Raw genomic sequence first — 15,900 nt, forward strand, 5'->3', positions numbered from 1 at the left:
TCCCCAGTTACCCAAGACTGAGAGGTTTCCTGGGAATGTGGGACTTTTCGTGCAAAAGTGGGCAGTTGGCCATCATACCTGTAAATATATGAATGCATCATGCTTAAGATGTTGCTTTTGGTGAAGAAGCAGAAGTATTCATATTCTCCATCAGAATTTTTCCCCAAAAGTTTGCGTATTATTTGCAAAATTTTCTTCTAGAAACATAGTTACACCTTCCATTGGATGGTTACAAACTAACAACTTATTACAAACTAAAAATTTTGTTAACTTCTGGAGGTAACTTCTGTAGGGTGTGTTATGAGTTTATATAATTTCTTACTGCCATCTAGTGGCTAAATCCAACAGGGCCTTGGTGATTAGCAATCTTAAATGTAACATTTTAATGTTTAGAGGCCTTGACACAAAAACAAACCAGTTGGTCAAATTAATTTGTCAGGGGATTGTTAGTAATTAGTAGACATTAAGAGCTCTTAAAATGATTAAACGTAGACATTTCAGATGGCTCGAAAAATATGGTTGTTGTTTTCATGTAGTGTAGCTTTTCATGTAAGATGCCTCTCATGTGGTGTTTTTATTTATTTATTTATTTATTTATTTTTGGCTGCTTTGGGTCTTCATTACTGCGCACAGGCTTTCTCTAGTTGTGGCGAGCAGGGGCTACTCTTCGTTGCAGGTGTGCAGGCTTCTCATTGCGGTGGCTTCTCTTGTTGTGGAGCACGGGCTCTAGGAGCGTGGACTTAAGTAGTTGTGGCTCACGGGCCCTAGAGCGCAGGCTCAGTAGCTGTGGCCCACGGGCTTAGTTGCTCCACAGCATGTGGGATCTTCCCGGACCAGGGCTCGAACCTGTGTCCCCTGCATTGGCAGGCGGATTCTTAACCACTGTGCCACCAGGGAAGCCCTCATGTAGTGTTTTTGAAACTCTTTATTGAAGTGCATTTTATATGGAGAAAAGTGTTCCTATCATAAGCACATATGTGCGAATTTCTATGAAATGAACACACTAACTACACCATTACCCACCCCTCCCCCGAATATAACCACTGACTTTTGGCACCATTATTTTGTTTGATTTTGTACTTCACATAAAGTGGAAGGAGACGGTGTATACTCTATGGCTTGCAGCTTATATAGTATTTTAATGCTAAAGTAATTCACATTTCCTTTCAACCTGGACAATGCAGTAGCTAACAAAGACAATTAGATTAACCAAAAACATTAGAAAGCCCAAACCATTCTTATCATTTTAGTATTTTTCCTGACAGTCTTCTTGAGGGGAGCAGAGGTATGCACGTAGTGTGTGTGTGAGTGTGTGTGTGTGTGTGTGTGTGTGTGTGTGTGTGTGTGTGCACGCCCTGCATGGAGAGTGTATACCTACATTCGCATCTGTACAGAAGTGGGACTGTATTCCACACCCTGTCTTATAACCTTTGTAACTTCTATTTCCTGAACATTGTTCCATTTATAAGACTCATATTTAACTGAGCAATGTGTCTTGAATGGATATATGTCTTCCCTGAGAGGACTGAGTCTTGTTCTGTGGCCCACATTTTGTGGTGCGTGGATTTTGCGATGGAGGCAGGAAGCCTGTAGCGGTGGAGGGGCTGGGCTTGGGGAGCAGGGGTTTTCTGCACAGGAAGACCTTCTGCCTTCTCCCGGCTGTGGGCTGCTCTGCACCTGGCCACGGCCATGGCTCCCACAGTAAATGCTCTCCTTTCCATTTCCTGCAGCTTTGGTATCATCTATGGTTTTGTGGCGAACCAACACATAAGGACTCACATTGAAAAGACTCGGAAATTGTCAGAAAGTAATTTCAACGACTTGAGAACTCTCCTGAATGCAACTCCAGGGGTAAGGACCACAATCTATATCCCATGAAGCTTTGTGTTTGAGGCCTTTGGGAGTTCCTGTATATATTTGGAATCTTATTTGGACCTTCTGGAAACCCTATAATCATTGTAGACAGGTGTTGTCTTTTAATTTTAAAGATAAAGGAATAAAGGCCTAGCAAGTGATTTTCAAAAGAGTACAAAGCATAATTTCAGAATTGGTGCTTTTATTTTATTTCATTTTACTTTATTTCTTTTATTAAGGTATACCATATAATTATATTACTTATTATAAAAGTGCTTAACCATTTTAAAAGTCTCATGACTTTTTCAATTTTATTTATTTATTTTTGGCTGTGTTGGTCTTTGTTGCTGCACACGGGCTTTCTCTAGTTGGACCAGGGCTCGAACCTGTGCCCCCTGAATCGGCAGGCGGATTCTTAACAACTGCGCCACCAGGGAAGCCCTCTGCTGAGAGGTTTTTAAAAAAGATGTTCTGAATAGGCAAAGCATCAATGTGCTTCTGGGATACAGAAAAAAGGTACCCTCAGGTCACCCTGTCCCCAGAGACAACTTCTGTGCATGTGTGTGTGTGTCTCTCCTTCCCAAGGAATTTTACACATCTATACAGATATTAGCAAATAAGTGTTTATAAAACAGAAAGTTTTCATTACCAGAGTAACTTCAAGCAAACGATGGGGAGTTAATGATATTGTGAAAAAGAAAGGACAGTGGCACCAAAGATTTTTCTTTTTAAAAAAAGTCATGGGGCTTCCCTGGTGGTACAGTGGTTAAGAATCTTCCTGCCAATGCAGGGGACATGGGTTCGAGCCCTGGTCTGGGAAGATCCCACATGCCGCAGAGCAACTAAGCCCATGCGCCACAACTTATGAGCCTGCCCTCTAGAGCCCATGAGTCACAGCACTGAAGCCCGCAGGCCTAGAGCCCATGCTCAGCAACAAGAGAAGCCTCCGCAATGAGAAGCCCGTGCACCGCAACAAAGAGTAGCCCTCGCTCGCTGCAGCTAGAGAAAGCCCGCACGCAGCAACGAAGACCCAACGCAGCCAAAAATTAAATAAATAAATAAATAAAAACCTCTCAGCAGAAACCGTCAAATATATGATGCTGAGCCAACATGCAGAGAGAAGGATGCTATCCTATTAGATTCACTAATAAGAGCCTGCCAGAATCCATGGGCTTCCTTACACAGGGATGTGTTCTTACAGGTTTAATATGCTCTAAAAAAATGCCAACACATTAAATATGGTACTGGTTTTTTAATATGTGGTTGGAACTAAACATGCAAGGAGTGCAGGAATTTTTAATATTGAGATTATAGAAGCTAACTTTATTCAGCTTTATAGCCTGTGCAGAGAGGGAAATGCTTCGTTTCCCCAGTTTGTGAGTAAAATTCGTAATATTTTTTACCTATCGTTCTAAAGATGCCAAAGTAAAATCTGTTTCCTAAAAAGTTGGCAAAGTTAAACACATAGCAATCATGGCTGGTGAACTTTGGGATTGCTTTCATAATCTTGGAAAGAGACTAAAGTGTTATGGCTTTGGGGGAAACTTATGTAGTTCAAAATATATGAAAGAACTCTAACAAATCTATAAAAAATTGGGCAGAGAATGTCAATAATTGATTTACGAGGAAATATAACTGGTCCCAAACATCATAAAATTATTTTTAATACATCTTTATTGGAGTATAATTGCTTCACAATGCTGTGTTAGTTTCTGTTGTACAACAAAGTGAATCAGCCATATGCATACATATATCCCCACATCCCCTCCCTCTTGAGCCTCCCTCCCACCCTCCCTATTCCACCCCTCTATGTCCTCGCAAAGCACAGAGCTGATCTCCCTGTGCTATGCAGCTGCTTCCCACTAGGTAACTATTTTACATTCAGTAGTGTATATATGTCGATACTACTCTCACTTCGCCCCAGCTTCCCCCTCCCCACCGTGTCCTCAAGTCCATTCGCTATGTCTGTGTCTTTATTCCGGCTCTGCCACTACGTTCGTCAGTACCTTTTTTTTTTTTTGTAGATTCCATATATATGTGTTAGCATACGGTATTTGTTTTTCTCTTTCTGACTTACTTCACTCTGTATGACAGACTCTAGGTCCATCCACCTCACTACAAATAACTCAATTTCATTTCTTTTTATGGCTGAGTAATATTCCATCATATATATGTGCCACATCTTCTTTATCCATTCATCTGTCAGTGGACACTTAGGTTGCTTCCATGTCCTGGCTATTGTAAATAGAGCGGCAATGAACACTGTGGTGCATGACTCTTTTTGAATTTCGGTTTTCTCAGGGTACATGCCCAGTAGTGGGATTGCTGGGTCGTATGGTAGTTCTATTTTTAGTTTTTTAAGGAACCTCCATACTGCTCTCCATAGTGACTGTATCAATTTACATTCCCACCAACAGCACAGGAGGGTTCCCTTTTCTGCACACCCTCTCCAGCGTTTATTGTTTGTAGACTTTTTGATGATGACCACTGTGAGCGGTGTGAGGTGATACCTCATTGTGGTTCTGATTTGCAGTTCTCTAATGATTAGTGGTGTTGAGCATCTTTTCATGTGTCTCTTGGCCATCTGTATGTCTTCTTTGGTGAAATGTCCACTTAGGTCTTCTGCCCATTTTTTAATAGGGTTGTTTGTTTTTTTGATATTGAACTCCATGAGCTGTTTGTATATTTTGGAGATTAATCCTTTGTCCATTGTTTCATTTGCAAGTTAACCTTACTCTAGTAATTGGAGAAATGAACAATTAAATAATAATGCACATTTTCACTAAGAAGATGGGCAATAGTTATTTTATTTAAAAGTGGTAACATCCAGGGTTGCAGAGGGTGTGGGGAAGCAGACCCACAAAGACACGGTAGGCAGAAGGGTGAGTGGCCCCAGCAGAGCTGCTAAGTAAAATGATTCTAGGGTGGTAGATTTCACACGACCTCAAATTCTCTGCAGTTCCTCCTTTCAAGAGGTGGATCTGTTTTCCATCCCCTCAAATCTTGGATGTGTCTGTGACCCACTTTGACCAAACGAATGAAGTAGACGTGACCTTGTGCTAGTTTTGACCTTAGGCTTCCAAAGGCCTTGCAGTGTCTACTCTTGTCCTCTTGCTAGCGGGACCACTACGTGAAAACACCCAGCCTGGCCGCTTGGGAGGAAAGACCACATAGAGAGAGGGATCCGTTTGTCCCCAGCCAAGCCAGCGCCAACCAGGAGATCGGCATAGCCAATCCACAGAATCATGAGAAATAAGAAATCGTATTTCTTAAGCCAATAAGAAGTCTGAGCATCCCCAAAATAGAAATATCTCTAAGAACCTGCTTTCTTTTTAAAAAAACTCTGATTCAGGATAATTTTCATATGTTAAATCTCTTTTTATTGTGGCTTGGGAAACCTCCAGAAGAAGAGGTTTCAAGTAATCTTTTTTTTTTTTTTTTTTTTAGCAAATTGACTATGTACTGGACCAGTATACCACCACGAAGGCAAGGGCATTCTCAGATCTGGACAGTGAGTAAAATTTAGCGTTGCCTCAAATGTGTTTGTTTTGGCTAGAAGATGCTATGGCCATCTCCCATAAAACATGGACTTAGAAATGTAGTATGCTGTTTCTGCAATTTCTGCGTGAACAAAGGGGAAAAACAGAACAGTAATTCCCTAGCATTATTGAAACGTGTAGTTTGTTACGCAGCCATTAAAGCCTAGCATTTTTTATAAAAATGCTTCTGCTTTCCTGCAGTCACAGGCACCTGTTCTTCAATCTCCACGTGAGAGAAGAATTGGGTCTCTGTCCGATCTGCTGTTAAAGACAGATATGGGCCCCCCGGAGAAGCCAGTGGCTTCAGGAATTAGAGGGGTGGGTGGAGCTGGTCCCCATGTGCTCAGTGGTTAGCAGCCATGGGCTGTTTTGCCCTCAAGACGACATCTGCCAACATCTGGAGGCATTTTCAGTGTCCCGGTTGGGTCCCATCCATTGGCAGAGGCCAGGGATGTGGCTAAAAACCCTGCAACGCACAGGGCAGGTCCCACAGGAAAGACCGATCCGGCCCCCGACATCGATAGAGCCCGGGTTCAGAAACCCTGGTCCAGCTGGAGAGGTTAGGGACACCTGCAGCCGTGAATCAAGGTGATAAGGTGAATCTATTCCTAGTACAAAGAAACACCGAGTCTGCGGTGGTTAAGGTTTCACAGGGGGGCGCAGCTGGTGTGAGGGCTTGGAAGTGTGCCAAGAATTCTCCGCACGAGAGTCCACAGCCAAACGGGGTCTGGAGTGAAAAGTGGGATTTCGCGTTGGGAGAGGCTAAACCAGGCAACGAAATCGGCATCGGGAAGAGACTGAGAGGTAAGAGGAGAATAAAGAAAGAGACCCCACCCTCACTGTCCCTTATGTTTCTTGGAATTTAGATATTAAGTTGTTGCTGGGAGACGGAATTTTCAAACAGCTCAAACCTAGAGTGGTCCCTGTGCTGGATGACATCAAGGCCATGGCAGAAGGTAAGCACTGTGGCAGCAGGACCAAGACAGCCTCCACCCGGAAGCTCAGCCTCCCAGGCTCCCTCGCCCTTTTCTCGTTTTCCCTGAGGGTCAGCTAGGGCAGAGCCACAGTCCGTCCTTCCTTCCTCCCTCCCTCCCTTTCTCCCTTCCCTCCTTCCTTTTTCCCTTCTCTCCTCCCTCCCTCCCTCCCTCCCTTTCTTTCCTTCCTTCCTTCCACACCTGGCCCCTGCCTATCTTTCCAGCCTCTTCCACCAGCACCCCACTTTCCATTCTAGCCGTGAATCTCAGTGTTCATTCTGATGTAAGTCCCCAAAGGTGTCATTCTTCCCCAGACCCTGTACTGCACAGGCTTCCTCTGCCTGAAATGCCACAGAACCTTCTTCATCTAACATACATATTAGAAAATTGTGTTCCTAGAATGTGTATTTAGCTTTGACAAAGACTGAAGTTTAAAACAGCAAGGCTTGTCTTTAGAATGAGTCTTACCCCTATGGTTGAATCATAGTCAATCACAGCAGAGGTTCAGTGGTACCTGAATAAAGGAAAATAGATGGAAGAAAAAAGAAAACAAACAAAAACATAAGTTTTCTTGCTTTTGTCCTTACTGGGATATTGTTAGTGTACAACAGTTGTCCGAAGTTCACAACAAATACACTTAAACTCAATTGAAATAAATCTTCAGCCAGTGGTTAATTTTGTTTCTATCCATTAGCTGTATTTCGGACGGAAGGAGATGGGTTGGGGAGGGGTCCTTCCTTCCTTCCTTCCCCTCATGGTGAGGAAATGAGGCCTCCTGCCACCCGTGTTATTGACCGAGGAAGCTGATGGTCCAGCCCCAGTCAGTCCTCAGACGAACGCAGCCCCTGCTGCCAGCTTCACTGCAACCTCCGGAGAGATCCTGAGCTCAGCCACTCAGCTAAGCCAATCCCAGGTTTCTGACCCTCACATACTGTGTGAGATAATAAACCTTTGTAGTTTTAAGCTGCTGACTTTTGGAATAGTATCTCCTGCAGCAATAGATAACTAATACGGTGCTCAATCCGCAGTGACAGCTATTTTCCTAAACCATCAATTTTCTATCCAACCTTCAACACATGGAAAAGGAGAACTAAAAGCTTCTGATTTCCTAGTCAATATACTATGCTATTTGTGACTCATCAGAATATAATACTCCTTGATTTTAAGGCAGCATATATTGTATAGACCTTTGGATTAATTAATGTCTTTTTTGGGGAAAAGAGGAAAGTACCACATTAAATGCAAAATTGATTGCATGCTCATTTCACTAAAGTTAAAATGTAAAAAAGAAAGCAGAAGGAGGCAGTGAATCAGGGAAATATAGTAATCTTTAAAAACTGAAAGATGGCCCACTATGGAAACAAAAAATAATAAGTGAAAGAAAAAATGCACAAAAATGGTAACACAATGGACTAATAAGGGGCATTGTTTTAGATAAAGAGCTCAGTGTCCAAGGAGTGTAACCTCTTATTCCTGTTAATTAGTACATTTTCTTACAACTGAGTGTTACATTTCTTTCCTCCAATAACCCCATTTGCGACATGAAATGAACTTTTTGTCATCATGGCCGACAGATGGCCCCCAAACCGTGTGTTATTGTCCTTTATTGAAAATTAAATGGCATTAGTCATAAAATGACACCCTACATAAGTAGGGTGTCAGGTTGAAATATCAAAATACTAAAAAAGTGAATTTGCAATGGAGCACCATGTGCTTGTTTATTAAGCCCGTTAACTAATAGTATATAGTGTATAATAGTATATAATAGTATATAATTACTACCGTAATTTCAAAGTAGTGATGAGCAGACACGATACTGCCGATATCAGCAAACACTGAATATTAAATGAAAATATTTCTGATTTCTTCAGTGACAGAGGCACTGACAGAGATTCACTGTCTACTTTCGTAAGAGAATCAAAGGCTAAAGTGTAACTGGAGGGGCTAGTGGAAATGAAGATGTGGGTTTGGTTTGGTTTGGTTTTTTTTCTTCCAAGTTCACAAATCCCTTTGAGTCTGTGCACAGACCCCAGTTTAAGAACCGCTGATTTCACCTCAAATAGTTCAGGTTTGTCCAGGTAACTGATTATATCAGAAACAAGGAGCTCCAGGCTGTCCTAGAGTTGAATGAACAGTCTTCAGCGATTACTTTGTCACTTGCTGTTTGAGCATTTCTGCCACAGGAATGAAGATGAAGCCCAGACTTTTTCCCCAGAGAAGTTTCCTTCCATAGCTGCCCACCTTCTCTCCCCCTCACCCCCCCACTTCGCCCAGCCCTGTGTCTTAGCAGGAAATATCACTTAATTGGCCAGAACAAAACTATGAGGAGAGGTGGACACCTTGGTGGCTCCTCATTGCTTCACCTTGAGACTTAATCACTCATGTCTAATAGCCACGCAAAACCTTCCCTCTCCACTGCCCTCGGCATCCCTCTTGCTAATGATCTTCTGGGTCCCCTCATTATAACTTCAAGTGTTTACACTTCACTGATGGATTCATCATCATTTGGGCTGACCCTCTGACCTTTTACAATCAAATCTCTCCTGTCATCTCTCTTACTCTCTTATAAACATCTTTCGAGTAATCATGTGTCATTTACCTGATTCATACAGACAAATCTCTGTGTCGTTTTCAACTAAGTGGACTGTTGTCTCATGCAACTGAAACTAGCTTCAGGTGAGGCTTGATCTAGTGGTGAGATTCTTTCCATCTAGCTGTTCTCTACAGTGTCTGCATCGTTCTAATGCAAACTCCCCTTGCAGTGCTACATAGGGGAAATGGGTTGCCTGGGGGCAGTCAAGGCCCACTCCTTAAGCTGAGGGTGGGACCCGTGTTACCCAAACTCTGCTGCACCATAGGGGAGGGGTGACATGGCTTCTGAGATGCCAGCCAACCAAGTCCAACAAAGCAAGTGATTGTAGAATTGATCAGCCATGAAGTAAAAGTTAGAAAGCTACTGAGTGTTGAGGCCCTGCCCTGTGGCAACGCTATATAGCAGGTACTTTTCCTGCGCCATGTCAGTCGGTGCTCACAACAGCTCTGTGGGGTGAGTATGGTTACCTCCACTTTACCAACTCAAGAGAGTGAGGCTCAGAGTTCATGTAACTTGTCCCAGATGAGGTAGCTGGGAAGTGGCAGAGTTGGGATCCAGACCCTGGTCTGATTATAAGGCCTGTGCTGCCTGGACCATTCCAGATGGTATCTGGGTACATTTGGGAGTGTTAAGGTGTAGGGTGCTTCCGGGCCATCCACAGCAAACACAGCGCAGTGTAACTTTGAAAGAACAGTTGGGAATCTGGAGTTCAAGAGCTGGTGTGACCACAGGATGACGCCAGGCATCTCTGCACCCCAGATCGCTCTCAAGTCAGTGCATTGGAGTAGTGGTTGGCCAAGATCCCTTCCAGCTCCCAAATTATGTGAGGACAAATGCTGTGCAAAATGGTGCAGCGTGCTTGGCATGTACCTTTACTTTTTGCCCCATGGTTTGCCCAGTTTTTAACGTTTGCATTACAATTCTAGCTGGATTAAAGTCGATTAAAACAGATTTTTTTTTCTTTTCAGTGCTTCCTGTATTATTGAAGTGTTATATATATATATATATATATATATATATATATATATATATATGTTTTTTTTTTAAAGCCAGCCTGAATAAGTTAAACTTTAGCCTCTGATGTTGCCAGAGCTTCTTAAAATGTACTCAATAAACTGCTTTGGCAAGTTTTTTGCTAAAAATCCTTTGCAACCTTATGTGTCTGGTGGCCTTTGGAGAAAGCAGAAATATGCAAATGTATTTGTGCAAATCATATTTGAGCTGCAGGCTAGGACCTATAAAGGAAATGTTCTATGAACTAGTAAAATGTTAATTAGCTAACATTGAGAATCTAAAATATCTTTCCACTGACTCCAGATACATAATATATGTGATCTTAGTAGGCTTGGAATGACCCCCAGAGTTATAACCCAGTAGACATTTTAAACAAATGCTTTGAAGCCTTTGGAAAATAAAAAAAATTATTACTTCTGAGTCCTTCTTGGGACATGATAGCATAGCACCCATAACCTAGAATGTCCGTACACGGTGCCTAAATGGACACATGTTTTCTGGGCCATCAACTCGTTTTATCATCCATCATTCTTTGTTGTTGCTGTTGTTTGTTTGTTTGTTTCTTGCCTTAAAATAACTCATCTTGAAGTCAAAGTGGAAAAGGCAGTGAGCGGTAAACCACAGAACATTAAACTGTGAGGTGTGTGGTGTGAGTTATATTTTGCAATGCTCTTTTGCGTTCTGTTGTGTGTTTCTAGTTGCAGCTGTGTTCTTTGGTTCTTGTTTCCCTGTGGCAGATATTTATTGAGCCTCTAATATGAGCTGGGTACTAGCTCCATGCTTTGCTGATAATCCTGGGAGGTAGGTGGAAAAGATGAGAAACTGAGCTCCAGAGTGACTCTTTGATAAAATCTTTGTTATTATTATTATTATTATCTCAAATACTGTTCAGATAGTAGTTCTTCTGCTGCCTTGCTATAGCACCTTTGGCAAACTCTTTCACCTCTCAGGACCTCAGTTTACTCATCTGTAAATTAGGAGGCTGGTTGGGTCATCTCCTGGTTACTAGGGGAACCTGTGATTCTAGGCTGTGCCTTAGCACGTTTGCTCTCAGGAGATGGCATTGCCCATGTCATCCAAGATGACACCCCAACCTAGTTTTGATGATTTACTCTGAGACCTGGGGAGGCTTCCAGGATTGGACTGTATGACCCTTCATCCCCAATTCTATCACCTTATCTGAACAGAAAATCTTGGAGTCTGCTTCAAATAATCTTTTCTCTTGAATTTTCGTCCGATCCTGGAAGGTAGTAGAAGAACTGGGGTGAGCCCTCATAATACTCTCAGCAAGAGACCACGACAGGAAAGCATTAAAGTGTGTGTGTGTGTGTGTGTGTGTGTGTGTGTGTGATTTTAGAACCAAGTTTTATGTGGTTGCCAGGGAAAATTGGGAAAACCAGTTTTTAATGGCATTTACACTTTCCTAGCAACATGCAATTGTGGCCTGATGCCCTGACATCTGTTCTGTGAGCCCGGAAGACTTATTTGCTTAGAAGAAAATCAGTGCCCTCTAATTTAAGTTTCACGTCTTTTACTGCTGTGATTTTAAGTCGCTGTAGAAAAGAGTTGTATTTTGCTACCTCCCAAGTCATGACTATGGATTTCTATACCCCAGAGAAATCAAGATAGCAAACAATTTTTAGAGATCAACTAGTATAAGGATGCGGGACTAGGCTGCGGGACTTCCACAATAAAACAGGTGGACTCACTGCTATTGAGGAATTTCAATTTGACCATTCTAATCCCCACATTTTGTGATGAACATGGTGGTGGTTTCACCATTTTTCAGATGAAGACATTGCCAAAGAATGTTCAGGAATCGACTTCCGGTTACACAGCAAGTAGCAAAGTTGGGATCTGTACCTAGACTCGCCTGAATCCAAACCTGTGATCTTAACCATCGCTGTGTCTACTTCCAGCTCTTTGAATATCCATCACCAAAATCCTCCTGGGTGTGATCAGTTTTTATGTGAATTAAAACTGCTTGGGATTGAAGAGGCTGGCCTGTCTGGGCTGACCTCTTCAAAGCTAGGCAAGGCTAGGGCGGTGACACCTTTTCCTGTGGCTTCTGCTCCAGTGCTAGCCAGTTAATGCTGTGCCCACGAGTCCCAGTCACATTCCTAGCTTGGTACTCACCCCTGCATATTTGAAAGAGCTCCCAGGTAGGAAAGCTGAGTTGGTTGGAGTAGGCCATCAATGTCCCTGTATTCCCCTTTCAGACTGCCCCTCACAGCAGGCTCCTCTGGTTGCCTTCCAGTGTCATTTACAAGGTTATCGCAAGTTCCTTTAGGGTACTTTTGTAGATGAGAAGGGATTTTTCCATTTGCCAGCCCAGTGGGTGCCTCTGTTCTGAAGCGGGCTGTGTTCCTACAGAAATCCAAGAGACCAGAGAAACCCTGGTCGAAGTGAACAGTATCTTAACGGACATGAGACAGTTATCTGCAAATCTTAGCAACAGCCTGAGTAACGTTAAAGGGAACCTGGAGCAAGCACTCACTGACCCCATGTGCTCTGTGCATCCGGTAATGACCACCTGCAGCAACATTATGAACTCTCTAAGCCTTCTGGATGGCAGCATTGATTTTGATCAGGTGAGGAGGTAACCTGGCTTCAGGGCAGTGTCATTGGGACAGCTGGGGAGGGCTAAGCATGGGCTCACCCATCAGGGGCCCAGTGGCTGGGGGTCTCTGTCAGCCTTCCTGGTTATTTAGCCATCATGTTGGAACGGCTGCAGAAGAAGAGAGAGAATAATGGGAAATACTCCTTGAGGGTTCTCTGCCATCGATCTGATGAAATATATCAGAAAGAATTGAGCTTTTTTTTTGTTCAGATTCTTCTTTTTTTAATTTTTATTTTATTTTGACAGTTTGTGCATTTTATAAGATATTGGCTATATCCCCTGTGTTGTACAATGTATCCTTGTAGCTCATTTTATCCATAATAGTTGTACCTCTTAATCCCCAGCCCTGATATTGCCCCTCCCCGCTCCCCACTGGGAACCACTAGTTTGTTCTCTGTATCTGTGATGAATTCAGCTTTAAAAAGGAAAAAGGAAGCAAAAGCCATTTTTGTAGACCTTTAAAAATTAAAATATATATATATATATTTTTGTTTTTTTGCGGTACGCGGGCCTCCCACTCCTGTGGCCTCTCCCGTTGCGGAGCACAGGCTCGGGACGCGCAGGCTCAGCGGCCACGGCTCACGGGCCCAGCCGCTCCGCGGCATGTGGGATCCTCCCGGACCGGGACACGAACCCGTGTCCCCTTCATCGGCAGGCGGACTCTCAACCGCTGCGCCACCAAGGAAGCCCTAAAATATATTTTTAAATGATAGGCCTAGTATATTAACCACAGGTGCCTAAATATAAGGTAATTTTTCACATTCCCAAAGAGAAGATTAGAAAACAAAAAGAATTTGGAGCAACTTGAATATATAAAGTTCTGGGATATAGATAAAATAATCATGTCTACTCATGATTTTTAATGTATCAACATAGTGATATGTACACATAGCACTTTATATAAAACACTATTTTAATACAGCTAGATTTTTCTGACTTTCACATTTCATGAATCAATTTTATTCAAACACTTCACATTCAACATCTGTGTTGAATCTACTACAATCACTTTTGTTGTCATTGAACAGTTTTTCAGAGTGTAGGACCTATACTTGCATTTAAATTGTTTGAAATTGAGTTCTTTTGGGGGTAACTTTTTTTTTTAACAACTTTATTGGAGTATAATTGCTTTACAATGGTATGTTACTTTCTGCTGTATAACAAAGTGAATCAGCTATACATAAACATATGTCCCCATATCTCCTCCCTCTTGTGTCTGAGGTAACTTTTAATTTTGATGGGATTTTAAAACATGCAGAAAATCTGCAAGATTAGTGTACAAGGAAGCCCTGTTTACATCTTTTACCCAGATTCACCAGTTGTCAACACTTTGCTCCATTTGCTTAATGGTATTATTTTATACATTTATCTATGTATCTATCATCTATTTGTATTATCATATGTATGCGTACAATGCTATGCATTTTGTCCTTTTCTCAATCATCTGGAGGTGAGTTGCAGACATTATGCCCTTTTACCCTTAAATATTTCAGTGCATTTCCTAACTTTACATAACCATTATGATTACCAAAATTAGGACATATGACATTGACCCAATACCACCGTCTAATCCACAGTTTACATTCAAATTTTTCTAAAAAATGCTCTTTAAATTATTTTTTTTCTTTTCTCCAGTTTAAGGTCCAGTCTAGAGTACACATTGTCTTTAGTTGTCATGTGTCTTTAGTTCCTGTAATCTGGAACAGTTTCTCAATCTTTTTTCTTTGGCGACATTGACATTTTTTAAGACTGTAGGCCATTTATTATATAGAATGACCTTCGATTTAGGTTTGTCTGATGTTCCCTCATGATTCGATGTGAGTTATGCCTACTTATCAGGGATTTCACAAAAGTGATGTTGTGTCCTTCTTGATACGTTGTGTCAGGAGGCCCATGATATTTGTCCCAGAATTGGTAAGAGGTAGAACACGTTAAATCCATGTATAGCACTATAAATGAAAAATTTATTCCAGACCACTTACCAATATAACCACTATTACTTTTAAACATGTTTTTTAAAAGGTTGTTTACAACTGTATTCAACAATATTCAGTACCTGAAATTGTGAGGTCACACATATTCAATCTGTGTTAAATTTCTTGCCCTTATTTTTAGCTGACTGCAATAAGAGACCTTCAAACATCTAAAATTACTGCTTGTAGAGTCCATTCCGAGCTAATGTGTCTTCGTCCGACAATACACTATTGTTCAAAGGAAACTTAGATCACACCCTATAATATAGAGACTTCAGGACTTGGATTTAAGATGATTCCCTTTTTTATGACAAATAATTTGGGGGGGGGTAATCACCTTGCTTTATGTCTTGTTTTATAAAATTTCAGCTCCCATCTTTGGATGAACAAATTGGTAACCTTAATGATATTCTTCAAACAAATTTGTCCAGCCTAGTCCAAAAGGTATGTTTTTTGGAAAAAAAATACAGTAGATTATTTTAAAGAATAGAATAGTACATAAGGAAATAGGTAACAGCAAAAAAGCAGTGAAATTCTGGACAGGAGTTGCCAAGAAGGGTGATAGATGTTATCCTCCAGGTAATTTTGTTCATTCCCATTCAAGAATTTTTTATTATGCATCTATTGTACGCAAAGCACCTTGCTAGGACCATAAGAGATAAAAAGAAAAGCATGATCTCATCTTCCTGGGGCTCAGAATTGGATGGGTATAGTGTTGGACCCCATGCTGATTCTGACACGAGATGCTCTCCCACTCTGCCGGTGAGTCAGCCATGTTGATTTTGTTTCTTCCCACTTCTGCTCATGTGTACAGGCTGTGTGCTCTGCCTGGCACTCTCTTCTTTCTCCCTCTCCTTTGCCCAGCTTCTTGGGCTACTAGGAACTAGTTACTTTAAGCTTTATATATCACTTTCTTAACGAGGCCTTCCCTGGGCATCTTGACCAGATCAAAACCTCTTTTAATACATTCTTACAGCATTGCAAATATTCTTTGTTAAGTTCCTCACAACTTTGATTATTGCTTTCATGTCTTGATTGTGCCACAAGACTGTAAATCCTAAAACAGGAAGGGGTCACATTGATCTAGAATACTGTGATTTCCCCAGTAGCCTAAAAGGAAGAGAATAGCTTTATTCTTGACTCTGTCTTTTAGCATGGGTATAAAAAAGTCATCAGATATCTATTAAACACTCATCTACATATACTAACAAAGGAAGTGTCCCCTTAAACAAGTCATTGAAAACTCCTGGTCTTTGCAGTCTGATGTCACCTCATTTGTCAAATGAGGGAATTGAACCAGGAGATCTGTAAGTCCTCTCCCAGCCATTAAACC

The 15,900-nt window shown here is 41.7% G+C and overlaps 1 protein-coding gene across 1 annotated transcript in view; it reads left to right on the forward strand.

The window, feature by feature from the left end:
* The window catches only part of PROM1 (prominin 1), a 97,327-nt gene that overhangs the window by 50,552 nt on the left and 30,875 nt on the right, over positions 1-15,900 (forward strand). The window contains exons 6-10 of the mRNA XM_033410643.2: positions 1,731-1,851; positions 5,302-5,365; positions 6,260-6,349; positions 12,348-12,565; positions 14,937-15,011. Of these exons, the coding sequence (XP_033266534.2) occupies positions 1,731-1,851; positions 5,302-5,365; positions 6,260-6,349; positions 12,348-12,565; positions 14,937-15,011 (568 nt within the window). The remainder of the gene's footprint in view (positions 1-1,730; positions 1,852-5,301; positions 5,366-6,259; positions 6,350-12,347; positions 12,566-14,936; positions 15,012-15,900) is intronic.

This window comes from Orcinus orca, chromosome 4 (genome assembly GCF_937001465.1).
Source record: "Orcinus orca chromosome 4, mOrcOrc1.1, whole genome shotgun sequence".
NCBI classification, from domain to species: domain Eukaryota; kingdom Metazoa; phylum Chordata; class Mammalia; order Artiodactyla; family Delphinidae; genus Orcinus; species Orcinus orca.